Source organism: Acomys russatus, chromosome 2 (assembly GCF_903995435.1).
Source record: "Acomys russatus chromosome 2, mAcoRus1.1, whole genome shotgun sequence".
Classification (NCBI taxonomy): domain Eukaryota; kingdom Metazoa; phylum Chordata; class Mammalia; order Rodentia; family Muridae; genus Acomys; species Acomys russatus.
In genome coordinates this window covers 17,781,521-17,808,776 of record NC_067138.1, presented here as the reverse complement: position 1 = coordinate 17,808,776, position 27,256 = coordinate 17,781,521, and the positions used below count along the sequence as shown (strand labels likewise).

The following is a 27,256-nucleotide window of genomic DNA, read 5'->3' as shown; positions in this document are numbered from 1 at the left end:
ATAGTGGTGTGTCCTGGAGTCTTAGCACTTAGAAGGTAAATGCTGGGATCAAGAGTTTAAGATCAACCTCAGCTACATAGTGAGTTCAAGGCCAACCTGGATTTATGTCTCAAAAAAGTATCCCCCCCAAAAAATCCAGAAATATGATTTATAGTTGGAGAAGGAGGGTTTTTGCTTTGGTTTGATTTTTTGTTTTGTTTTGTTTTGTTTTTGTTTTTTTTGTTTTTTCAAGAGAGGGTTTCTCAGTGTAGCCCTGGATGTTCCCGGCTCACTTTGTAGACCAGGCTGGCCTCAAACTCACAGCGACCTGCCTGTCCCTGAGTGCTAGGTTTTAAGACGTGTGCCACCATGCCCATCTGGGGAAGGAGGTTTTTTAAAACTATTTCAGGCACATGTACAGCATTTGCCTAACTTTTAGGCAAATTGTCTAACTTTTAAATCAAGTTGTTAAATTGTTTAATCTGCTAAAAATGTATTTCTGTTTGGTTTGTCATGAGCCAAAGCGGGTGTCCTTTGTTTTCTCAGTCTTCTCACTTATCACCAAAACAACACCCAACAAGGGCAGGCCTGAACTCTGTCAGCTATATCAGAAACCATCAGCTTAGCCTGAGGTCCCCCAGAGATGACCTTACCACATGCAGACTTTGGCCTCTATTTATGTGCACAGCACTGAAGTTTTTATTAGAGTGTGTACAGTTGGGGGGGGGGGGGCGGGATGCAGACTCTAGTTTCAGTTAAAAACATGACAGGAGCAAACCACTCTAGATGTGTCAAATGTATTCTCCCAGCACAAACCTACTTGGAGTCCATGTCAACTCCTGTTCCAAGAACTGTAAATTGTGCCGGTGGCCAGGAACGCATTCATTTTCTGTGTTTAGCTTAATCCCCTGGTGGTTTCAGGAGGTCCTGATGCCATGTCTAGTAGTTCTCTAAACAGACGCATCCATCAGAGCCCAGACCAAACGCACTTTGAAAACGTCGTACATTGAGCGGCAAGAACCACTGGAGGAATCGCAAATATTTATTCTAAAGCAGGTCTTAGCTCAGCTCTCCTCTGCTCAGCGCCGTCTGCTGACTTCAGTTACTCAACGCGCAGAACCCACTCAAGGAGTTCTTCATATTTTCAAAAGCAGAAAAATCCAGATTAGGAGAAAAAAAAAAAAAAAAAAAAACCTACAACACAAAAGAAGTGATATGCATTTAGATTATACAGCTGGCTATGCATCTGTGGAACAAAAGGAGGTTTCTAAACATTCTCTATGACCAAATCCGCTGAGGGGCTTACCCTCAGAAATTGGAGATCTGCTTGATCTGTGAGCTGTCGGCTGCCGTCATTTAAAGAATCAGGCAAATGTCACCTCCGTGTGCATTCTCGTGTTTCAGGGCTCACACGGCGTCCCCGTGGCGCGCTGTGGTTTGGAGTGTTGCCAATAGGATATTGCCAATAGGATAGAGTTATAAGATGGGCCCAGAAGAGGTATTGAGGCCCTGAGAGTCCTCCTTCCCTTTGGTTTGTGTTTTGGTCCTCTTTGGTTTTGGTTCTTTTATTTGAGGCATCGCCTCACTGTGTGGCCTTCGCTGTGCTGGAACTCACAAAGATCTACTGGCCTCTGCCTCTGGGGTGCTAATGTTAAAGGTGGGCATCACCACACCTACCTCTCTTTTGGTTTGGAGACAGAGTATCTTGTAGTCCAGGCCCGCCTCAGATTCACCACCCTACCGAATTTATGGTGAATTTGAACTACGGATCCTTCTAGAACTTCAGCCTCCCTAATGCTGGGGTTTCATATGTGTTCCTCTGTGCCCAGCTCAGGGCTCCTTCTTTGTGAAGGACTTTAGTTCCTCAGGGGAGGAGTTGCTCCTTTTGTTTGTTTGTTTGTTTGTTTGTTTTGTTGTTGTTTGTTTGGTTGGTTGGTTGGTTGGTTTGGTTTGATTTTTTGAGACAGGGTTTCTCTGTGTAGTCGAGGCTGGCCTCGAACTCATTGAAATCCTCCTGCCTCTGCCTCTTCAGTGCTGGGATTAAAGGTGTGCACCACCTAGCCCGGCACGAGTTGCTCCTTTTATGTTTCCATCTTTCTCCATATGAGAAGACAATGACCAGCTCCTAAAAAAGCCTAAAGTCACGCTCCTGGGCGCCAAGACCAAAGTCTTACCAGATGCCCAGCCCTCTGGAGTTTAGACCTTGGACTCTCACTGTCCAGAACCGTGAAGACCAGCATGCGGTGACGTGCATCAGCCGGTTTAAGACGGTTAAAACAGACTAAGATGAGTGAAAGGACCCAGTGTGGATCTTAAACTTTTACTTACGGTTTCGTGATAGTTCTATTTCTTTTCTGAGGAACGGGGTCTGGATTCACTCTCGCGGAAGCCCTCTACAGGATGTGATCACAGCTGTATTCTAAAGCCCCTCCCCAAAGTTAAATGACACCGCCCACTGAGTACTCTGAGCTGGGCAAGCAGGAGCCGGCCATGAGCCAAGAATACCCACAGCACTTCTGGAACAAGAAGGACATTAAAAAATATTATATGTCAGGATGGGCGTGGTGGCACATGCCTTTAATCCCAACACTTGGTAGGCAGAAGCAGCTGGGTCTTTGTGAGTTCAAGGCCAGCCTGGCCTACAGAGTGAGTTCCAGGACAGCCAGGGTTATTACACAGAGAAACCTTGTCTTGGAAATTTAAAAACAACAACAACAACAAAAATCAGATATAACAATACCATAATGCAGAGACTTGGACTTGGAATTCAGGCAAACCCACCTTTAAATCCTTGTCTCTCCACTCTTCAGTAGCTCTGAGGTAACTTTGCTTTTGCTTTTGAAATCAAATAAGAAGGGTCATCGTCCTGGAATGAGAGGTTGAGGCAGGCATTCGCCTGTAGGGGTGAAGTGAGAAGGGGAGAGCTGACCAGGGACTGTACAGACAGGTTGTTGGGAAGATTCAATAAGACACAAGATGAAAAACACTTTGCACAGTGCCCTGTGCCTAATGAGCATGTAAAAAAAAAGACACAGTACTTATTAAATCAATCTGGTAATGATTAAGATGCCTCTACAGAGGCATCCACTCCCAGGAAACATTGTTAACCAACCGTAGAGGCAGGGAATTAAAAGTTGATCTTAAAGAGGTAGAAGAGGAACATTCTAGCAATTACTAAATGAATACTATATGCTAAGCTGTTCTACAGTTAAGACTAAATAAGCCAATGCCTTTTGCGTAAATAAAACTTCACTGACACACAGTCATACCTATCAATTGACAGGTGCCCTACAACAGTTTTTTTTGCTACAGTGTCACACAGTTCAGTGGTTGCTTCCAAGTTGTATGACTTGTCAACCCTACAGTACTTAGTGTCTGGACTTCACAAAAAGCAGATTGTCAGTCTCTGCACATAGAATTAGATAAAGAATGATTGTTGACCTAAAAACTCATAAATTAAAAACAGGAATAATACCACTACAGATTTAATCATTAAAAACATCAAGGAAGCACAGCTGGAGGCTAGATTGCTGGCCTAGAAAAATGCTGAAATAATCAACAATGGATGCATCCAGGAACAAAAAGCCCACAGATTAAAGAAATCAGGAAGAAAATAGAAAATATTCACAAATTGCTATTCCTCATCTCCAGATGAAGATGGTTCCAAATAAGCGCATTGTGTGTCTTTGGGGAAAAAGAGGACTTAAAACCACAGAACAGAAAGAGTTAAAATTTCAAGGATCCAGTTAAAAAAAAAAATCCCCCAAATGAAGAAAGGATTGAATTTGTGGCCTTGAAACAATCCACTGTGTTTCAGGAGATTTTGCTCTCAGACTAGCTGAAGTTTTCAGACATCCAGGCAGAAGTGACAAGTAATTAACAAGAGATTACAGGAGATGATTTACTCTTTATGAGGGGTCTGATGTGATACCATATGCCTCTAATCCCAGCATTTGGGGAGTTGAGGCAGGCGGGCTATGGTTCGAGGTCATCCTGAACCTCATAACAGGAGTCTATCTCAGAACAAAAACTACCAAATGTTCTGGGAAATGCTGATCAACACCTTGCGGAGTACAAAGCCCACAGGCACAAGCAGGTGGTGAAGCCATGAGGAGAAGCTTGCTACTGTAGCAAAGAGGGACAGCACTGCGCTGACCCCCAAAGCAGCACTCTGAAGGAAGGAGGAGGCAGAGGGATTGTATTGCTGTTTTGTGCTAGGAAGGCTTGAGAGCGTCTAAGGTGGAGACCGTGCTTCCTCATACATACAAGAGTGGCAGAGCCATGTCATCTCAGCTTGTTGCTGATATAGGGAAAGGATCTCTGCGCAAGATCAGGCTGAGCAAAAACCATGTTTATGTTCAGCATACTCTGTGGCCTTGCTACTCTTAGAAGTTCCCCAATCATAAGTGCAGCTGATCCTAACAATAAATTCCACTCGGGATAAATCAAATGAAAGGTCAGTTAGAATTGCTTTGTCTAGTTAGCAAAAATAATGAGTCAGAGGTGACTATACTGTTCTACTCCCCCCAGACATACCCAACCCCCTATGTGAGCTAACTGAGGTTTTTGTTTTTATAAGCTAACTCTGAGAAACATGCAATGTCATGGTTTGGCTCCCAAGTTCACTCCGTGTCCCTGACCATGGTCAGTCTTGGGGTGTTGCATTCACTGTTATTTTTAATTGTTTGTTTGTTTGTTTGTTTTTCGAGACAGAGTTTCTCTGTTTAGCCTTGGCTATCCTGGACTTGCTCTGTAGACCAGGCTGGCCTGCAATTCATATCGATCTGCCTGCCTCTGCCTCCTGAGTGCTGGGATTAAAGGCGTGGGCCACCACGCCCAGCAGGGTATTGCATTCAATAAACCATCCATATCCATCAGTGTCAGAGTGGCTTGCACAGCTTCCTCTACTGCCTAAGACATGTCATCGTAGTTGTGGAAAAAGACTAAGTCAGAGTGACTCCTTGTGGTTTTTCATTGAGAGTCTGACCTGAAACATGAAGGACTTCAGCGAATGTCAGCAGTCATTAGAGGGACAACCAGCGGTCCCCTGAGGGGCAGAGGGGCTTCCCTCCAGATTTCCCAGCCAGCAACTGACAGCACCGGAAGACACTGAAACAACACCCATTGAGTTCTGAAGGAGGGAGCAATGCTGTAAATATTGTCTATAATTTCTCCACCTTTGAAAGGTATTTCTCCTACCTAGGTACATGCACATAGTGCTCACACACACTCAATGCCAGTACACACGTATACACAGAAAAGCAATAAAAAAGTCAATTGTAAGAGAGGAGTATCCGATGAGTTAGAGAAACAAGTACTGGAGAGGAAATGGAGATGCAAAGGGGGCTCTCTTCAAAATATGGGTCACCTATGGGTGATCACAGGATAGGATTTTTTAAATCACCCCTTTCCAAGGCCTGAATGAAGGTAGCTCCCAAAAGTTCACCTAGTGACCCTGAGTTCAAGAGATGCTGACAGAAGACCACTCACTGAAAAGGTAGGCCATCCAGTGACTCTGAATGCAAGTCATGCTAATGGAAGGCTCCTTAGCATCACCTGGTAGCTCTTCAGCATCACTGACTCTCAATCCCATCTGCTACAGGAATCTGGAGCTCGAGTTCTCTGGAGCCAGGTGGGATGGTACACACCTGTAATCCCAACAGAGGCAGGCTGGTCTCTGTGAGCTCAAGTCCAGCCTGGCCTACACAGAGACAACCTGTCTCGAAAAACACACAAGGAAGGAAGGAAGGAAGGAAGGAAGGAAGCAAGGAAGGAAGGAAGGAAGGACAAAAAAAAATTTCTCTGGGAGATGTGAACCAATGTGTCAGTTTGACAGTCCTCACAGAAGAACGGAGACCTAGTCAGGTGGCAGTGGAGCTCGCCTTTAATCCTAACACTTGGAGTGGGGGTGGGAGGCAGAGGCAGGCATATCTCTGTGAGCTCAAAACAAAACAAAACAAAATAAACAAGGAAGAAATGAAGACCTACATTAAGAGGCAACTGTAAAGACAGATCCAGATGTAGACCTAATTTAAACATGCAATGATAATTATGATCCTTTAAAATTAATACTTGAATTTAAACAGTGTCATGAAGTTTAGTTATTATCATTTCTTACCTCAGAAAAACAAAACTAAATAACTTTAAGTGAAACATACATAGAATAGTACCATTTTTATTAAGTTGTCATCTACTGTTTTACTGATGCAGATGTTTACCTGATTTTATTTATGACTAATGAGATGAAGTACTCTTCTGGTCTTCTGTTTGTGCTTTTTCTATGCTTCTGAAGTGCTCTAAAATGCACTATTTTTCTAAAAGAACTAATGACTATAAGTACTAATAGAAAGAAAATCATGGAACTAGGGGTAAAGTTAAGTGGTAGAGCGTTTGCCTCTCATGGTTGAAGCAAAATCCTGGGCTTGTTTCTTAGCACTGGTGTGTGTGTGTGTGTGTGTGTGTGTGTGTGTGTGTGTGTGTGTGTGTGTACACCTCAATTCAAGAATTTAACTGAGGACTGTGATCTGTGTGTCCATTCCCACTGACCAAGTACAAATGGATGGTAAAACAGGGCAAATACAATACTTTCCAGGCATGGTGGTATATGCCATTAATCCCAACACTCAGGAGACAGAGGCAGGTAGATCACTGTGTAGCCAGGTAGGGCAAAAAAGTAAAACCTTGTCTAAGAGAGAGAGAGAGAGAGAGAGAGAGAGAGAGAGAGAGAGGAGGGAAGGAATAAAAATGTTCAATTAACATAGCCCCTCTAAATGCAAGATAGTTCATCTTGAGAAAGCATTGGTTTTCAGTGGATATGTTTACTGCTTGACTTCGAAAGGATCAAAGAAAAGAAAACAAGTCTTCTTAGGAAAACAATAATTCGGAATCATCACTGACTAGGGAGTTGTCCTCCAATGGAGTAAGTATTTTGTAGAAAGAACTTTTGTCTTGGGCTGAGGAGATTATGCAGAGGTTAAGAGCACATATTGCTCTGCTGAGGACCAAGACCAGCACCCATGGCAGGTGACTCCCAGCTGCAACGCCAGCTCCGGGAGGTCCTCTGCTTTCTTCTGGCCTCCTTGGGCATTGACCTCATATAAGCATACTCTTCCCTCAAACACACACGCACACACATACACACACACTTTAAATGAACCTTTCTCAACTCCATCTTCCCATCTTAGATGTTTTTCGAAAGCTACAGGTGCTCAAGGTTGAGAATAATGCCACCTAATCTGGAGGAAGTTGGCAAATCACAAAGGCAAAACACTCATTATTCATGGAGATTGCAGTCATAGAAGTTGGCCTCTGGGGACTGGAGAGATGGCTAAGCCGTTAAGAGCATTTACAATTTTTTATTTTAATTTTAATAATTTATTCAGATTACAACTCAACTGTTATCCCATTACTTGTATCCTCCCGTTCCTCCCTCCCTCCCACTTTCATCTTATTCTCCTCCCCTAGGTCTATGACTGAGGGGGACCTCCTCCCCCACTATATGGTCATAGGCTATCAAGTCTCATCTTGGTAGCCTGCTTATTCTTTCTTTGAGTGCCATCAGGCCTCCCCACCAAGGGGAGGTGGTCAAATATGGGGCACCAGAGTTCATGTCAAAGTCAGTCCCCACTCTCCACATAACTGTGGAGAATGTTCTGTCCATTGGGTAGATCAGAGTAGGGGTTCGATGTTTACTACTTGTATTGTCCTTGGTTAGTGCAATAGTTTGAGCAGAACCCCCTGGGCCCCAATCCACTCATCACGATGTTCTTCTTGTAGGTTTCTAGGACCCTCTGGGTCCTTCTATTTCCCCATCTCCTATATTTCTCTTACCTAGAGTCTCAGAAGGATGTCCTCACATCTATCCCAGAAAATGCTCCACCACACAAGGACATATGCTCAACCATGTTCATAGCAGCCTTATTCATAATAGTCAGAACCTAGAAACAGCCTAAATGTCCCTCAGTAGAAGAATGGATAAAGAAACTGTGGTACATTTACACTATGGAATACTACTCAGCTATTAAAAACAAGGAAATCCCGAAATGTGTGGACAAATGGATTGAGCTAGAAATGATCATACTGAGTGAGTTAACCCAGAAGCAGAAAGACTCACATGGTATAAACCCACTTATAATTGGGTACTAGCCCAAAAGGCATGTCCCCCGAAAGTCTTCACTTACCAGGAGATTGGGCTAGTTGTGAGGGCATTTACTATTCTTTCAGAGGACCAGGAGTTCTATTCTCAGAGTGCACATGGAGACTCACAGCCATCTGTAACTTCAGTTCCAGAGGATCCAACGCCCTCTTCTGGCCTTCTGGGGCACTACGCACAGATGGTGCCTAGCTATACATGAATTTTTTGTTTGTTTGTTTGGCTCTTATCCTTCTCTAAGTCCTTGGCTTGTCCTTCTTGGAGGTGCCTTAGGCCTTTTGTATTCTAATAATACTAGTTTTCCTCAAAGTTTTATCAAGTATAAAACGTAAATGTGATCAAAAGTTGTCTTTGGATGTTTTTCAGCCTAATGAAGCTATTACCTTGTATGCTAATGGTACGTGCCATTATCCCCGGCACCTGGGGAGGTGGAGACTGAAAAATCAGTTCAAGATCACCCTCCACCTCATATCAAGTTTGAGGCCAGCCTGAGGTACATGAAACCTTGTCTCAAAACAAACAGACAGCAAGGAAAGATTTAACGACAAGCACGCGCTAAATTGGATTTCAAGGCTAACCAAGTGGTTAATTACTATCAGCCCATCTTGTTTATTAAAAAGAAGCCGAGGAGGCGCCTCAGCAGAAAGAGCATTTCTTGCTATTCTTCAAGAGCACCTGAACTTGGTACCCAGTGTGTCAGATGGCCAGCAAGCACTTGTAACTCAAGCTCCAGGGGACCCAATGCCCTTCTCTGTCCTCGAAGATTTCTGCTCACATGCGACATAATGTCCCCACAGTCCACAGAATAAATAAAAATAAATGCTTTTTTTTAAAGGAAAAAATAATGCTCCACTCTGGAACGGGCTTATGTTGAATTCTTTCATAGGGAGATAAGGTGGGCGGACATAGTATTCATGTAAAGAACCCAAGCTTTCCACTCCGAGGGCGCCAATGATCCAGTGCAGGATTTTCATGACTTGGAAATGCTATTTTTGTCTGTAGATATTCTATCTTACTCTAAATTTTAATCAAGTGAACCATGGTCATTATATTTGTCAATTACATTTGAGGTTGACTGGTTGACCACAGTTATGGTACTTGGCCATATTTACTACTACAATTCATTACATCTGTTGTGTCAAAGGGATGGTCCTGATGACCTCAAGCTAGACAAGGGCACTCAAACCATCATGGTGGGCCTTTTGCTATGATAAGTTGAAGATGTTTTAAATTATTATTACAAGAAGTTTATAAACTTTAAATCCTAGGTGGGCAGAGTCTTGTTTTTCCTTTTTTTTTTTTTTTTTTTTTTTTTTTAATTTTAAATTGGTTTTTATTGTGGAGATAAATGATACATTAACTTTTTACATTTGAAAATGTTTCCTTTAACCCAGTGATATGCTAGTTTACACATTGTTTTGTTTAATATTTGAGGTGCTGATGATTTACTTTTTGCCAACTGCATTTAAAGTTTACTTCTCCAATAGAATAAAGCAATGTGTTGTCACAATGTTCTTCCATGTAGCCATACCTGAACTCTCTGCCAGGTAAATGTGGATAGATGGTTCTTCCACTTCTTAACTAGAGGCTCATTAATACACTTTTTGGTGCTTTGACTAGGAATGCCACTGCCCGCCCGCCATTCACCCCCCATGTTCAAATATTTGAATGCTTGGTCATTAGGGAGTGGAACTACTTGAGAAAGCCGTATTGGAGTGAGTGTAGTCTTTTTGACCTTCTGGGAAGAAGTGTCTCACTAGAAGGTGGGTTCTGGGGTTTCACAAGTCCACGCAAGAGAGGGCGCGCAGTGTCTTTCTCTTCCTGATGCTTGTGGATTCCAATACAGAACTCTCAGCTCCCTCTCCAGTGCCATGTCTGCCTGCACACTGTGAGCTTCCATCCCATGACCATAGTGGACTAACCCTCTGAAATATAAACAAGCCACGACTAAATGCTTTCTCTCATACAGTTGCCATGGTTATGGTGCCTCTTCACGACAACAGAACACTAAGACTAGAAGGTTGCCTGAGGATTCAGATTCTCGTTTCTTAGGAGAAGCTGGGCTACCTGGCAACTTTGGACTCACATGGCACAAAGAACGAACTGAAGCTAGGTAGGCATCCAGGCCCCTTCAAATGAATGTACTATACTTTCTGGCTGATGAGGTCACACAACTTGGACCTGACTCTATATACATGATGCCTGCTCTATATACATAGTGTCCCACATGTGCCGTGGACAAGTGTAGAGTACTCCTCTGCTTATGTCTCCCCAGCTTCCTATCTCTCTCTCTCTGAGACAGGGATTCTCTGTGTAGCCTTGGCTGTCCTGAACTCACTTTGTAGACCAGGCTGGCCTCCAATGTGCCACCACCGCCCAACCCACATTTCTCATTTTTAAGGCTCATTCCAAATACTACATCTCCCACAAGGCCCTCTCTGACTAAGGGTTGCTTTCTGCCTGGTTTCTAAACTCCCAGGAGAGCCTATGACTCTGTCCTGCCTGGTTACTACCTCTCCTAAGGTCCTGCGGTGATGGGTGACCAAGGCGGCGGGTATTACCCTCGTGTGTTTGCTTGCCCCATTCTAAACTTCTGTATTGGAAGCTCCATTGTGGTCTCTCAAGCAAAGGCAGGATTGCCCACCCACGTTTCACCAGCAAACTAAGAGAATGAACACTTCCTCTTCATCTGGTTGAATATTAATCTCATAACATGAAATAACTCTTTCGTTTTTTGTTGAGTATTTTTTCTTTAAATAAAAACAGGTTGAGCTTATACTTTATCTGTATTAGTAAAATATTTTTCCATATTGCAAAGTTGTCTGCCAACAATTTAAAAATAGAAGCATATAATCCTATTTGCAAGATATATACAAGACAATATATCATGACAACATGTATTTAATACATGTTTTGCATTATACACTTGAAAGGATGACACAGAAACAGTAAAGGTTAAGTATAAAAGTAAGAATTTGGGTGAAAAGTCAGCTCACACAGAAAATAAAATACAGTATGGGACGTGGAATGAGTTCATCTGTGTTTATAGACAGGCCCTGCTGGGACTCTAGGGTGCGCCAGGTATGCAGGCACAGCTTGGAGTAAGACTGTCAAAGCTCTTGTCCTTCTAGAGTCTGCACTGTTGAGGAAAAGAGACAGACTAACAAGGACATGGCCACTTAGAGCAAGGTGGTGGCGGTGGCGGCGTGAAGGAGTTGCTTATGAGGAAATAGTATTTGAGTTGAGACTTGAAAGACAAAAGCTAGATATTTAGAAAGTCTGGTGACTACTCAAGCTAAGCACAAAGGTGACAAGGTAGGAAGCACTTGTTCCTGAAGGAAGAGACACAAATGGGACATTTGTAGATGAAGCTGAAGCAGCAGTGCCAGACCATGAAGAGCTACCTGGTGCATGCTGAGGAATCTGCCTTTTCTAGCATGTGAGGCAGGGGTTGACTTCAGGAGACTGTGATGACTGGCTCCTGTGAAGAACGTGACACAGAGCACGAGGAGCACGAGGTGAGGCAGCAGCAGAACCAGGGAAATTGGTTGGAGGCTTCTGAGAAGCATAGTGATGCTGGTCACAGAAGTCTGGATTAGCGTGCACACCGTATAAATTGCAGGAAAAGTCCAAATAGGAGACACTACCCCAAGTGAGAACAGGGCTGCCCGATGGGCTGGCTTCTGGAGAGGGGACTAGTGAGGAAAATGAAGGTCAAAGATGATTCTGAAGATCATGACAATCTCACAAGCACTCAATTAGCTATGCTAAAGAAGACGAGGGAAAAGGGTGGTATTCAAATTAGCCCTGGTAAAAAATGTAGGAAGACAGATAGTATTCAAACCAATAGGATTGTCCTGTAAGTAGTGGGAGTGAAAAGCTACTCTTCCGTAAGGATCTGGTTGAAGCAATCAGTACTTACAGGTGAAGAGCAGAGGAATTATCTGTCAGAAACACTGGAAAGGAATGAAGAAGGGCTGACGAGAAAGATGAGAAAGGTGGTATGATTTGAAATAAGGAAGCTTTAAACAGCAGGGTTTGACAGCTGTGTTACGCACAGAATAGTTACAAATGAGAAGAGTCTATTGTTTCAGTAATACAAAACCTGCTGGCATTTTTGACAAGAAAACTAAAGAAGTTCAAAATAAAATTGAAAGTTCAAAAAAAAAAAAAAAAGGTTTGTTGGTTTGTTTGTTTGTTTGTTTGTTTGTTTAACATGGGTGCATACCATAGGTGTGGAGGTGTCAATGGGGGTATTAGAGCCCCTGGACTTAGAGATAGAGGTGGTTGTGAGCAGCCTGGTGTGAATGCCAAACCTGGGTCCTCTGAAAGGGAGCAAACATTCCTATCAGCTGAGCCATCTCTCCAGCCCTGTTAGTCCCTCCTAATGCCAACAGTACTCACTTTCCTTGAATCCGTTTTGTTAGCTGTTTTTTGTTGTTTTGAGACAGGGCCTCAAAATGTAGTTCAGACTCAAAATTCCTTTAGCCTTAGCCTCCTGAACAGTGGGATTTCAGACATAGGATATAGGACATAGGACATAGGACACCATGCCTGGAATCTTCTTAGACCTTCTGCAACAACTAGCAAAGCCCACTGAGAATCTCGGCCCTCAAAAGCATTCATCAAACTAGACCAAAAGACATTTAAACGGGCATAAAATTTACAGAATGTAATTTCTGTTCTGCATATGTTCTCATAATTCAAATGTTTCTTTATAGGGACGTAGCTCAGTGTTGTAGCCTGCTTTACCTTCCTAAATTCTATAGCTCCTCTGTTGAGACCTACATTAGTTCTTATTGTAACTGTAGCTCCTCTGTTAACACGTACTGTCCCCTTTAGCACATCAGAAGCTGTGTTTGGCCTCCAAGTCTCTGCTTTGATCATAAAATGAAATTAAGCCTACGAGCCTGAGACCAGCATGGTTCAATACTTGCAGCTTAGAATAAAACAATAGATGCTAAACGCATGTTCTGCTTGAGTTAAAGACAAATGTATGTTCTGTTATGATTCAAGCCAATCAGCTTGAAATCCTTTGTCCAGCTACCTAGATACAATGTACTTGATGCTTTGTTTAGCTGTTCAAAATGATGTAATGCTGCTCCTCCGCCCCCCACCCCTCTCCCACCCTCTCGCTTCCTACACCTGGCTACTTGGTTGTTACCTGGTTACAGTTTTGTTGTTGTTGTTGTTGTTTTTTGGGGTTTTTTGGTATAAAAAGCCTGTCTTAGACCCATGCCCCCTGTGGCATACCTTTAATCCCAGCACTCGAGAGGAAGAGGCAGGAGGATCGCTGTGAGCTTGAGGCCAACCCTGTCTACAGAGTGAGTTCTAGGATAGCCAAGGCTATGCAGAGAAATCCTGTCTTGAAGAGAAAAAGAAAGAAGGAAAGAAAGAAAGAAAAGAAAGAAGGACGGCATGATGGTCTGGCTTTTGAACCCAAATTATATTCCTGACTGCTTAGTTTTTGTTCAGTGTTCAATAAACTTCCATCAATCTGAGTCTGGTATTGTTCAGTGTGTGGCTGTTCCTGAACCCGAACATCAGTAGGTAAAGAACTTACCTAGCACACATGGAGATTTGGGTTCAATCCCCAAAATCATTTTTATTTAAAAAGCAAAATCATCCACTTGAGTAATAAAACATTCAATCAGGCGCCATGGTGCATGCCTGTAATCCCAGCACTCTGGGAGGAGAATTGCTATGAGTTCAAGACCAGCATGGTCTAAAAGGTGAGTCCAGGAGGATAGCCAAGGCTACACAGCGAAATCTTGTTTTGAAAAACCAAAATAAATAAATAAAAGAAAGAAGAAAAACATTTCATTTACAAGACAAAAAAATAAAATAAAAATTAAATGCCATGATAACAAAATACAAGTTATTCCATATATAACAGAAAATATTTATTTGCTATTTACATTTCCATTTGTATGTATATCATATCACATATCAAAAAAAGAATGAAAGAAAGAAAAAGAAAGATGGCGAATGTGAGCTATGAAACCCAGGGAAGAAAGCATCGCATGGCTTGGGCCTCATTAGCAGTCGCGGATTTCTCGCTTCTTGCCTCTCCTTGATTTCTTGTGTGTTTCCTGCCGAATCGTGTCATACTCCAGGATAGCCATTCTGGAAAGTCTCTGTAAGAACTGAGAGGGTGCTCCTGTGAAAGGGTCGCTGAAGACAGAACCTGTGCAGGAGAGAAGCAGCTGTTACAACTCAGCTCAGAAGGCACGGACCACATTTTTAAGATATGACCAGTGACACAAGATTCCTCTAACGCCCATAAAACACCTTGAACTTTCCAGAAAGGCCAAAGCCTGCTTCTAATACAACTTAAAAAATGAAAAGCTTTTGAGTATCTGTATCTGCTGTCAGAAAACAAAATTCTAATCAGACATCCCAAGAGGGAAGTTGGGAATGTCTAATTTTAAAGCTTCGGAGGACAGACTGTCCCTCCAAACATAGAAGAAATACTCAATGGTGCTTAGAAAGAGACTGATTTAAATGTCAGTTTGGGGAGCCAGGTGCAGTGGCGCACGCCTGAAATCCCAGCTCTCAGGAAGCAGAGGCAGGCAGATCACTGTGAGTTCAAGACCAGCCTGGTCTACAAAGTGAGTCCAGGACATCCAGGGTTACACAGAGAAACACTGTCTCAAGAAAAAACAAAAACAAAGTCAGTTTGGGGCACTAAACATTTGCAATACAGATAGATTCTATGGTGAAATGTGTTCAATACACAGAATTTATTTATTTATTTATTTATTTATGAAAAATAGATGATAAGAATAAGGGGCTGGAGCGATCACTCAGCAGTTAGGAGCACTGGCTGTTCTTCCAGAGGTCCCCAGCTGACTCCCAGCAACCACATGCCAGCTCACAGCTGTTTCTAACTCCAGTTCCAGGGAATCCAACTTCCCTCTTCTGACCTCTGAGTGTACTACACACACACACACACACACACACACACATACATACACACACACACACATACATACACACACACACACACATACATACACACACACACACATACATACACACACACACACACACATACATACACACACACACACATACATACACACACACACACACACACACACACACACATACACACACACACACACTGCATAGTACTACAACACAGACACACATGCAAGCAAAAGCATCATATGCATAAAATAATATTTTTAAAGAAGAAGCTAAGGATAGAATGGAACATTCAGTGAAGATGGTAAAGAGCTCAGTGCTGGGTCACACTTCAGGCCATGGGGACAGGGTGAGGGAGGGTGGGGGTGCTCCTCTGAAGAGGGCAGCACTGTGATTGGGCTCGAGGGTTCTTGCTTCTGTTGTGGTGTTGAATAATTTAAAGCTCCGAGATGTAAAATAAGGTAGTCAGTTTCAAGGCTATTAAGTGGCTCAAGAGAGCTATGTGGGAGGCCTGGCCTTGGTCCTGAGATGGCAGAAGCATGAGTGATGAACCTCAAGCCAGCTAAATTTGCAAACTAAGGCAAGCTTAACAGAAGCATTAACAATCTGGACATGGCTGCCAGATGTGGTGGCGCAGGCCTTTAATCCCAGCACTCAGGAGGCAGAGGCTGGAGGATCCCTGCGAGTTCGAGGCCAGCCTGGTCTACAAAAGGAGTCCAGGACAGCCAAGGATACACAGAGAAACCCTGTATAAAAAAAAACAAACACAATCTGGACATGGGGCTTGGACGTGTAATGGCAGCTCTCAGGAGGCTAGGGCAAGGGGATGACTGTGAGTTTGAGGCCAACCCTGGCTATGTAGTAAACCTTATTCAAAGAAGAAAAGGTGTGGGGAGAAACATGTGAAACAATAAAGTACCTTTTGACTTCTCCTGAAGTGCCACCATGCTGCACGATTCTTTGGTCTTCTTTAACCTAAAGAGCATGGGCGACATAAAATGGCACACATCAACTCACAGTCTGTTGACTTTGAAAAACACAACAATACGCAAACAGCACAGTCTCAGTGACTCTGACTTGGCTTCTTATGATTTTTGGGTTGCTTTGCTTGTTTCTATGCTAGAGACATGCCCCACTCTCTTGCGTCCAGAAGGCAAGTGATGTGTTCTACCAAAACTCACCTTGTTAAATGATATCACAAAGGGATAAAAATAAATGTACAGAAGAGAAACACTGCCATCATAGCTAACGCCATCAGAAGTGGAGATGAACCAACTCAGTGGTTGACTTTCCTAACACGTTTCTCTGGTAGCTAGGCTCTGCGTGGAGCGCTTAAGTAGTCAGGACAGAAACAATGCTGAGAGAAGGGACGCTAACATGTCTGGATATGTCAGATGCAGGTGCCAGGACACCATATTTTTGCACTATCAGTTACCATGACTTTAAGTTTTGCTATAATTAACTCGTGTCCCTAAAAGAAAGACCAGCATGACAGATTGTTAGGGGAAATGGGTGAGGTGATCCATCATAAGGATTCCAAATCTCAGATAGCTACTTTAATCTTTCCCTCTATGATAGCATTAGCAGTTAGATTCCTGTGTGTTGGGAGATTCACTGAAAATTTCTGGTCCTCATTCAGAAAATTTGAGAAGACATTAAGACATTTATCTGGGTTTTAAGATCAAATATTCACACATAAGGGGAATAAAGAGAAGGCCAAGAATTGTGCACAGAAACAAATAAAGCAGGCTCCTTCCCTGTGGGCCAAGACTGATCTTTCACAGAACCGTGTGACAGATCATTATATGCAGAGGGGAATAAAACACAAGGCAACTTGATATGTCCTCACTGGGATGGCTGCAATGAAGGCGCTTCAGCCAAAGGCGAGGAAAAAACCTGACACATGTGCCCACCAGTTCATATGCATTCTGTCACTTAGTCCCCACCACCCCACTTTCTACATGAAGAACGCCAGCCAGAACGGAAACAAGTGCACTCAGATGAGCCTTTACCAAGAAGCAATTCACAGCCGTAGCTGTAAAACGTAAGAAGTGATTTCCCAAACAGCCAGATCACCAACGAAAAATAAAAAATAGCTGAAGAGGGCAGAGAATGAAGGTTCGAAACTCAGAAGTTGGGGAGTTGATCCATGGGGTAGTTCCCAGACTTCCATTTGCTTTAGATTAAGCCCTTGTTGAGGAAGGTCACAAGTCTGGACAAGCCTGGTAGGAACTCTAGTGCCACAGGCTCCCCTATGTATTCTCATCTGCACCCACCAAAGGACTGTGGCTACAGATAAAAGTGACAGGAACAGGGTGAGTGTAATGGGCACTGGTATCTTAAAAATGATGTAAACAAGCCAGGCTTGGTGGCTCACACCCTTAATCCCAACACTCAGGAAGCAGAGGCAGGCAGATTGCTGTGAGTTCTAGGACAGTCTGGTCTACAAAGTGAGTCCAGGACAGCAAAGGCTACACAGAGAAACCTCACTATTTCTCTTTTACTATCTCGATCTCTGCCTTTTCATTTTGAGATTATTGTCTCACATACTTCATAGAACCATATAACTGAGGATGACCTTCAACTCTGGCAGGATGCTCTACCACACCCAATTTATGCAGTGTTGGGCACCACACTCAGGACTTGATGCTTGGTAGATGAACACTCTACCAACTGTGCTCAATGTTTTACATCTTTGATGCTTGAAAATCTGTCTTCAGCCTGGCTCATGCCTTTAATCCCAGCACTTGGGAGGCAGAGGCAGGCAGATGGCTGTGAGTTCAAGGCCAGCCTGGTCTACAAAGGGAGTCCAGGACAGCCAAGGCTACACAGAGAAACCCAGTCTTGGGGAAAAAAAAACCCAAAAACAAAAACCAAAAATAGGAATGGTTAGTGCATGAACAACAGTGTGGCTAGCAAGACTATGTAATATAAAGGCACACGGGAAGTGTCAAATTCAGAAGTTTTGGAGAAGTTATTGGATTTGAATATTTTTTTTTGTTATAGTAGGTTTCTTTATTTTGTCTTGTTGAGACAGGGTCTTATTTGCAACCCTTGCTGGCCTGGAACTCACATCTGCCTACTTCTACCTCTCAAGTGCTGGGATTAAGGGTGTGTACCAAAAACCACGGGGCTCCATGGTGCGTGCCTGTAATTCCAGCACTCAGGAAGGCAGAGGAAAATGGACCGCTAAGTTCGAGGCCAGCCTGGACTACAAAGCAAGTGCAGGGCAGTCAAGGCTACACAGAGAAACCTTGTCTCGAAAAACAAACAAACAAACCAAAAGGTGCGAACCACAATGGCTAGACAATATTGAGCTTTAAACAGCTAGAGAGATGGTCGACAATTAAGAGCAAATAGTGTTCTTCCCCCGATTTATGTCGGTGGTGTCAACCTTGGGCACCTGAACTTGCCAGCACTTGAGGGAGATTGTTTTGTTTTTCAAGACAGGGTTTCTCTGTGTAGCCTTGGCTGTCCTGGATTCGCTTTGTAGGCCAGGCTGTCCTCGAACTCACAGCAATCCACCTGCCTCTGCCTCCCAAGGGCTGGGGTTAAAGGCGTGCGCCACCACGCCCGGCCACTTGAGAGAGTTTGATTGACTTTTCATTAATATGCTCTACTTATCTAATTATGTCACTGCAGTTAATTTCGAGAGTACTTCATAGCAATCCTATCTGTTAAACTCAAGAAATAAAACTGAGGGCTAGAGGGGTGGCTGAGCAGTCAAGAGCACTTGCTGGTCCTGCAAGAGGACCTGAGTTTGTTTCCCAGCACCCACATGGGAGCCCAGAACTGTCTAACTCCAATTTCAGGCAATCTGATTCCATCTCCTGGCTTCCGCAGGCACCGGTCATGCATATGGTATACATACATACATGCAGGAAAAAACATTCATATGCATAAAATAAATTTGTTTGGCTTTGTTTTTTTATTTTGTTTTTTTGTTTGTTTGTTTTTTGTTTGTTTTGTTTTAGATAAAATTCCACTGTGTAGCTTTGGCTATCCTAGAACTCTCTGTAGACCAGGCTGGCCTCAAACTTACAGATCTGCCTGCCTCCACCTCCCAAGTGCTGGGGTTAAAGGCGTGCACCACCATGCCTTGCCAATAAAAATAGTTTTTTAAAGAAAACAAAAATAGGTGTGATCAGTATGTCTATAGTTGCAGAACTTGACAGAAGATGGATCAGGAGTTCACATAATGCTCTGCTGTCTTGTGGGTTAGAGGCCAGCCTGGGCTATGGGGAGACTCAAACAAAATGATAAAGCTAGGGCTGGGAATGTGGCTCCGAAGTGGATTGCTAGCATGGCATTTACAGAGCCTTGGCCTCAATCTCTAGCAGCACAAAACAACCAAACCGTGCTAGGCCTACTTCTGCCTCTCAAGTGGTGGGATTAAAGATGTGTACCCCAAGCCAGGCCCTGTGGTTAATCACAGCTCTCGGGAGGCAGAGGCAGGCAGATCTCTGTGAGTTGAAGACCAGACTGGTCTACAGAGTGAGACCTCCATCCCAAAGACGACTGAAGAATAAATCTAGAAGCCCAGATCCCAATCTTGTATGCAGTCTTTGATGAATGACTTAGTTTATTGTAGTAAGGTCATACTGAAATGTAAGTCCGCCAAACCTGGTGGCTCATGCCTATAATCTAGCACCAAAAAGAACAAGCAAAAACTGGGTGTGGTGGTGCACTCCTTTAATCCCAGCATTTGGGAGGCAGAGGCAGGCAGATCACTGTGAGTTCAAGGCCAGCCTGGTCTACAAAGTGTGTCCAGGACAGTCAAGGCTACACAGAGAAACTCTGTCTCAAAAAAACAAAAAAACAAAACAAAACAAATAAAAGAAAAAAACAAGACAAAAATTCACCAAGATAAATAGCTGCAGATTAATATACCTCTCTAAAGAACTTACATTTTCTCTCTCTCTCTCTCTCTCTCTCTCTCTCTCTCTCTCTCTCTCTCTCATCTCATCTCATCTCATCTCAAGATGGGCAAATGAACAGATACTAAAAAGTCTGTGGTGCCTAATCTTGGTTCTCAACGAGACTCCTGGGAAGAAGGAACACAGACAGAAGGGTCTCCCCATCAAGTTAGTCTCTAGACTGGTCTGTTGGACATTTTCTTAATTGCTAACTGATATAGAATATGAGGCCGTTTTACCAACCCAATGATATGTCTCTTTTTGTTTTACCTTTGGTTTGGGGTTTTCTTTAGTATTTATTTTTAATTGTGTGTGTGTGTGTGTGTGCATCTGTTCCTCTGGAGGTGGAGTTGCAGGCAGCTATGTAAGCTGCATGAGGTGAGTGCCGGGGATCCAACTCCAGGCCCCTGGAAGAGGTACACACTCCTAACTTCTGAGCAGCCTCTCTAGCCTGGAGGGTGGGTTTTGTTTCTTTGCTTGGTTGCCTGGTTGGTTGGTTGGTGGTTTGCTTTTGTTTTGTTTTGTTTCTTGAGACAAGATTATGCTATGGAACACAGGCTAGCCTTTAACCTCATGCTGTAGGCGAAGATGGCCCCACATTCACAGCAGTGCTGCCCTGTCCTCCAAGAGCACTGGCGGTACAGACTAATCCATTTCTTTGTAGAAAGGTGTTTTTTGGGGTTTGGGGTTTGGGTTTTTGTTTGTTTGTTTGTTGTTTGGGGGGCGGGCTTTTTGTTTTGTTTTGCTTTGTTTTGTTTTGTTTTAATTAGCAAAGGGTTCTTCTTTGACTACTGTGTCAGAGTAATATTTAAAAAGTCAATTATTCTGGAAGTTAGCTGGGCTAAAGAAAATTATTCCTTTATTAGATACACTCATACACAGGGTCCTCTCTTTTAGAGGAAAAGGCCTCCTTATATAACCTAGGCCAGCCTTTGAACTAGAAATCTTCCTACCTTGGGTTTCTGTGGGCTGAAATTACAGATAAGCAGATACAGTTAGGATGTTCCCCCCACCCTGGAACTGGAGATGGAACTTGGAGCCTAGACTGCTCCTTGAGCATTGAGCCACTGAGCTACGTGCCCAGCTCTTGACCTGGGCCTTTCGTGGCAATTTACAGAGGTGGGTGACTGGCTTGAAACTCCTTCCTGACACTGCAAGGCTTTATTATGCCCCAGCCTCATCTAAAGTCTTCCAAAACCTGCAGGCTGCAGAGTGAAACATCTTTACAGATAATCACTCCTGTGCCCTTAGGCATTTGAAGTAGGCTTAGACAATCAATATACTTAAAAAAGGACCCTTTAATGCTTTCTGACCATGCCCCTACAGAAGAGAGAAAAGTGCCTATTTGTCAACTTAGGGCTAACTTACATGAGGACAAACTAAAACTAAAAATCCAATCCTATATCTAAAAACTTCAATAATCAAGAATCAGCCGAGAAATTGGCCCAGAAAGCCCTCTACCTTCAGCATCTTTCCTTGCAAAAAAAATTTAACAAAAGAGCCGGACACAGAGCACGTACCTGAGGGGAGGGATCCCAGTCTCAGAGTGCAGCAGGCGTTTATGAACCTCTAGTGGAGTTGAACTCAAGCTCTTTCTCAATTCTGGCAAATATGGCATTTTGAGACATCCTTTGGGCTCTTCTAGACCAAACGCTATGGTGGGTTGTGATTTAAAAAAAAAAAAAAAAAAAGTAAGCATCTTGGTTAAATGTATACTTTTTCTACCACATGTTCAAATGCATAGGACAGCAAAGCAAATCAGCCACTAAGGAAATGAATGGAGCTACTGTCACCTTCTCTCCTAGGACAATGACTGCCAAATGCAGCCAGACCGACCCCAGGGAGAAATAGATTTGGAGAGGGAATATGAATTGAACAGGGAGACTGGGGCATGTTGGCTCAGGCAGGAGAACCATAAATTCAAAGGCAGCCTAGGCTATACGTGAGTTCAAAGCTAGCCTGGGCTATAGTCAAATTCAAGGCTAATTTGGGCAATTTAGTGATACTGGGTCTGAAAATAAGAAACACAAAAGGGATTGGAAAGCAGCTCAGTATCACAGGGTTCTCCTGGTGTATTTGAGGCCCTAGGTGCCATGCCTAAAACCCCACCTTCCCCCACTCCCAACTCCCACCTTCCCCCACTCCCAACCCCCACCTTCCCCCACTCCCAACCCACACCTTCCCCCACTCCCAACCCACACCTCCCCCACTCCCAACCTGCACCAGAACAAAAACAAGAGCAGAAGCAGCGAAGGGGAAGGCTCATCTTGGCCAGTCTTCAGCTGCTCTGCTGGCTTCTTTGTTTTATTTATTTATTTTAAAAATGTATTTATTTATTATTATGTATACAATGTTCTGTTTGTGTGTACACCTGCAGGTCAGTGGAGGCCATCAGATCACATTACAGATGGTTGTGAGCCACCATGTGGTTGCTGGGAATTGAACTCATGACCTCTGGAAGAGCAGTCAGTGTTCTTAACCACTGAGCCATCTCTAATTCAACTTCCCAGAATATTAGCACTGTCAAACTTCTGCATTGCCTGCTACTTGATTCACAAAGTAGAAATTACTGGATCATCTGAAACACTACTCTTGACACTGATTTGAATTTTCGCTTCACAAAGTTCACACTGAGTCTGTAAACACCAACATGAAGCATCCAGATCACTTCTATTAATTTCACGTCTTGTCAATTCTTTTTGTTTGGGTTTAGGGTTTGGTTCGGTCGGTTGTGGTCTGTCTGTTGCAGTTTTAATTGAGACGAGGCCTCTCTATGGAGCTCAAGCTGGATTTGAACTTCCAACAATTTTCCTGCCTCCCAAGAGCTGAATCACAGGGTGTGTGTGTGTGTGTGTGTGTGTGTGTGTGTGTGTGTGTGTGTGTGTGCGCGCGCGCGCGCGCGCGCGCGTGCGTGTGTGTTTGCGCGCATGTGGGTACGCCCAAGATTTACTTTGGGTGCTTTCATCAATCCCTTTCACCTTGCATATTATGGGAGACCCCCAGAGTTGTCAAGTTAAGCTAGTTTGGCTAGCCAGCTTCTTCTGGAAATTCCCTTCCCTTCCCCTGTGTGATGGATTGAGGAGGCCTGCTGGACCTACCGACATTGGATACCTCTGGGCACCTGAACTTGCCTACTTAGTAAGTGTTTTACTGGCTGAGTCCTTTCCTCAGCACCAAGTTAAGAAATCAAAGCAGAGGCTGGAGAGATGGCCCAGAGGTTTAGAGCACTGGCTGCTCTGCCAGAGGACCAGGGTTCCTTTCCCAGCGCCCATGTGGCAGCTCACAACTGTCTGTAAATGCACTTCCAGTGGATTATGCACCTTTTCCCGGCCTCCATAGGTACCAGGTACCACCTGGTATATATATGTACATGCAAGCAAACACACACACACACACACATGTGTATGTATGTATATATATATATATATATATAATAACAATAATAAACATATTTTTATTTGGTTGGTTGGTTGTTATTTTGTTGTTGATTTTTGAGACAGGGTTTCTCTGTGTGGCCCTGGCTGTGCTGGACTCACTTTGTAGACCAGGCTGACCTCAAACTCACAGCAATCTGCCTGCCTCTGCCTTCTGAGTGCTGGGATTAAAGGTGTGTGCCACCACACCCAGCTAATAAACACATCTTAAAAAACAATTTTTAAAAAGGCATTAAGTAGAAGGTAAAAAGAGGGGGCTAAAAGCTTAAAAGATCATAATGGCACAAGCCTGCAATCCAGCACTTGGGAGGGAGAGGCAGGAAGATGAGGAAATAAAGAGCTAGCCTAGACTACATGATGAGTTCAAGGTTGTTAGCCTGAGGTATATACAATCCTGTCAGGAAAAAAAAAAGGAGGAAAAAAACGCAATTGTTTAAACTTTGTAGCTGAACATTGCAATGCATGCTCATTACACCAGTACTCAAGAGGCAGAAGTGAGAGGATGCCACAGGTTCAAGGTGAGCCCAGGCTACACGGCAAGTCCCAGGCCAGCCAGGACCACAGAGTGAGACTGTATCAAAACAATTTAAAATATAAGTAATAAATAAAATGATCTTAAAATATAAGTAAATAAATAAAATGTGTTTTCATTGCTCACAGAATATTAATCTGTTTGTTTGTTTTTCGAGACAGGGTTTCTTTGTGTAGCTTCGGCTGTCCTGGACTCACTTTGTAGACCAGGCTGGCCTCGAACTCACAGAGATCAGCCTGCCTCTGCCTCCCAAGTGCTGGGATTAAAGGCGTGTGCCACCACACCCAGCTAACAGAATATTACTCTTAATTTGCTCCCATTTTCCCTTTCTATAAATGTAATATACTATCCCAATGTAAATGTTGGCATTCTGCTTCAGTCGGCCTGTGATGTCGTTGCTTACCTGCTATGGGGCGTGGCCCTGCCCAGGGCCATATAAAAGGACAAACCCTCCATTTGGTCTCTCTTTCTCTTTCTACCTCTAGGCCCTCTCCTCTCCTCTCTTCTTCTCACTCTTTCTGTCTCTGTCTGTCTGTCTCTCTCTCTGGGGTACCCCTCCCCCCTTTCCTTCTCTCCCCATGCTCATTTAATAAACTCCTCTATAACATAATATCTGGCATCTGGTACCTTATTATCTTATTACCTTATTATCTTACTGCCTTTTTATTAATTATAAAAAATGTTAAAGGAGTTGTAAAATGTCTTTTGACTACTGAAGGGGGAAAAATATATATATGTGTAAATTCCAGGCACCCCTTCTACGCTTCTCCAAGAGAATAAGAACTGAAATGGAGTTACCTTTTCTCATCTTCTGTGTTTCCAAAAGCGCTTTTCTCCAGCTGCTCTCAAACAGAAAGCAGTTGTCTAAGGAACTTCCGGAGACTTTGGAAGTCTCAAATTGGATCTCGGGAGACAGCATTGACATTTTCTCTTCTTTCAATTGTCCAGATGAGAAGGAGACACTGCTCCAGGACAGAGAAGGTAAGAACATAGGGATTTCATATAAAAGATATTTCATGTAATATCTTTCACATATCACCATGAAGACTAAACAATAACATGCATTTACTACACAATGGAAATATGTGTTCTTGGGTTTTATTTTGTTTATTTAAAATCTCACTATATAGCTCTTGACGATCCTGGAACTCACTATGTGGACCAGGCTGACCTCCAACTTAGAGATATGGCTGCCTCTGCCTTAAAGCACTAGCATTAAAGGCATATGCCACCATCCCCGGCATATTCTTGAAATTCTAAAGCTAGGGAGTGTTAAAAATGAAGTTTGTTATGTTTTAAGCATTCTAATTGGCCTTTTTCTTTGATTCGCGTTTTGAGATAGGGTCTCAGGTAACCTAGGCTAACCTGAACTCTCCAAGGACTTCCAGTCCTCCTGCCTCCACCTCCCCAGAGCTGGAATAACAGAAAGGTACCACCACTCCAAGCACTTTGATATCCTTGAAGAGAATTTAAGTGCTTTTGAAGTCATAGGATTTATGAATAAAGATTTGAAGACCAAGCAAGATCAATCTGTAGGTAACAACAATAATGAAAATGACCTCAAAATGAAATACACAGTAACTGATAATTTCCAAAATCTTAAAAACGTGTAGTTATACAGGCATGGTGGTACACACCTTTAGTCCCAGCACTCAGGAGAGAAAGACAAGCTGATCTCTAAGAGTCAAAGCCAGCCTGTTCTATATAACGAGTTCCTGAACAGTTAGAGGGAGAAAAAAAAAAAAAAAAAAAAAAAAGACTCTTAGAATCACAATCCAGACTCCATTCTAAGAACTTCCTTTTCATCTATAGAAGTGGAGATGACTGGGTAACATTCAACTTCAAGCCAGCCTCCACCTCCCTTTCAACAGGCTCAGGTCAGTAGAGGCAGAGACAACTGTTGGGGGTTGGTCTTGTGCACTATGTATTCAGACGCTGATTTCTGTGTCTTGAGATCAGGTTTCAGTCAGGACACGGGTATTGTCATCTCTATGAAGAATCTCCCTGTATCAAAGTTGCGTAAAGAATGTTTCCCAATTATCTCTGATTGGTTAATAAAAAGCTGAACAGCCAATGACTGGGCAGAGGAGACAGGAGACAGGACTTCTGTTCCCAGTCAGGGGGTCTCAGGTAGGGACTAGAGGAAGAGGAGAGGAAGAAAAAGAGAGAGGAGGACGTCGCATGAGGAGTTCACCATGAGGACAGAGAGACACAACAGAAGGCCAAGGCAAGACTAGACGGCAAGTAAAAGCACATATGGCTGGGAATTAGCCAGTATAGTATAGATGGGTTAGAATAGATGGGGATCTGCCCAGTTCTAGTGCTCACAGCTTATAATAAATCTAATAGGTTTCTGTGTCAATTGTTTGGGAGCTAGGGTGGTTAGTAGAAAAAGCCCCAACTATCCTCACAACTGTAAAGTGACTGTGGCAGAGCCTTGATTCTCCTAAAAACTGTAAGAAAGCCACTTGTTAATAAATATTCCTGCCTTGGAAATGTTACAATGTGAGCAAACAACCTTTCTACACATTAATTAACATACTGGGATCTGTATGTCACCATAGCTGGCAAATTGCTAAAAACAAGCGATTTTCTTTTTCTTTTCTTTCTTTTATACAAGGTCTGTCCTTACTATGGAACCCAGGATCTCACAAACTCACAAACCTCCAACTCAGCCTCCCACGTTCTGGGGCCACAGGGTGGCTGCTCACTGGAACAAGCCCAGCAATGCATAGAGTTCAAAGAGACTGATGAGGAGCCGCCTCACATAAAACCAGCCTCAGTGGACACACACGATCCCGGGCCAACCAGTAGAACTCGAGGGCAGCTGACAAAAAGTTAACAGCTCTCTATGTACAGATGAGAACCAGGGCAAGAGTCTTTACTGAAGCTGGCAAAGGAGACATGAAACGGAAGACAGCCAGAATGTACTTTGAGATGCATGCTGGGTATGAGGATGAAGCAAAGGCTGAGGATGCCTGGCTGGAGAGACAAACAAGCCAGAGCATCATGGAGGCAAGGGAGAAAGACCTTAACACGTAATGCTCAAACTACCAGCGGAAAGATTGCCAGCCAATGGCTGGGCAGGGCTTCGAACCCTACAAAGACACAGTACTAGAATAAAGCGAGCCTGGACTTTGGTCTTGACGGTGTACTCTGATAGTTACGTAATCACAGGTGCATGGCTCTGACTCTCGTAAGTGGACAAAGACTGAATTTTTAAAACATTTTAAGTGTCCAGCCATGGTAGCATGTACCAAGAACTCTGTGAGCAGAAACTATGATTTAGGTTATTTTAAAATAATAAACAGGT

General features: G+C 43.3%; 1 protein-coding gene across 1 annotated transcript; it reads right to left on the bottom strand.

Annotated features, from left to right (window-relative positions):
* Positions 1–13,903: 13,903 nt before the first annotated feature.
* Positions 13,904–25,666, bottom strand: C2H8orf89 (chromosome 2 C8orf89 homolog). Its single transcript, XM_051165881.1, has 5 exons — positions 25,581–25,666; positions 24,742–24,905; positions 21,498–21,630; positions 15,981–16,036; positions 13,904–14,318 (listed from the first exon to the last, which is right to left on the bottom strand). The coding sequence occupies exons 2-5, from the start codon at positions 24,866–24,868 to the stop codon at positions 14,170–14,172; spliced, it is 465 nt and encodes a 154-aa protein (XP_051021838.1). The 5' UTR covers positions 24,869–24,905; positions 25,581–25,666; the 3' UTR covers positions 13,904–14,169.
* Positions 25,667–27,256: the final 1,590 nt, after the last annotated feature.

Excerpts from the sequence above, each read along its gene's own strand:
- C2H8orf89 (XM_051165881.1), bottom strand. The coding sequence starts at position 24,868 with ATGTCAATGCTGTCTCCCGAGATCCAATTTGAGACTTCCAAAGTCTCC. Across the intron at positions 16,037-21,497 it reads ACTGGGATCCCTCCCCTCAG|GTTAAAGAAGACCAAAGAAT; the intron begins GTACGTGCTCTG and ends CATGCTCTTTAG. Across the intron at positions 14,319-15,980 it reads ACTTCAGGAGAAGTCAAAAG|GTTCTGTCTTCAGCGACCCT; the intron begins GTACTTTATTGT and ends TCTCCTGCACAG.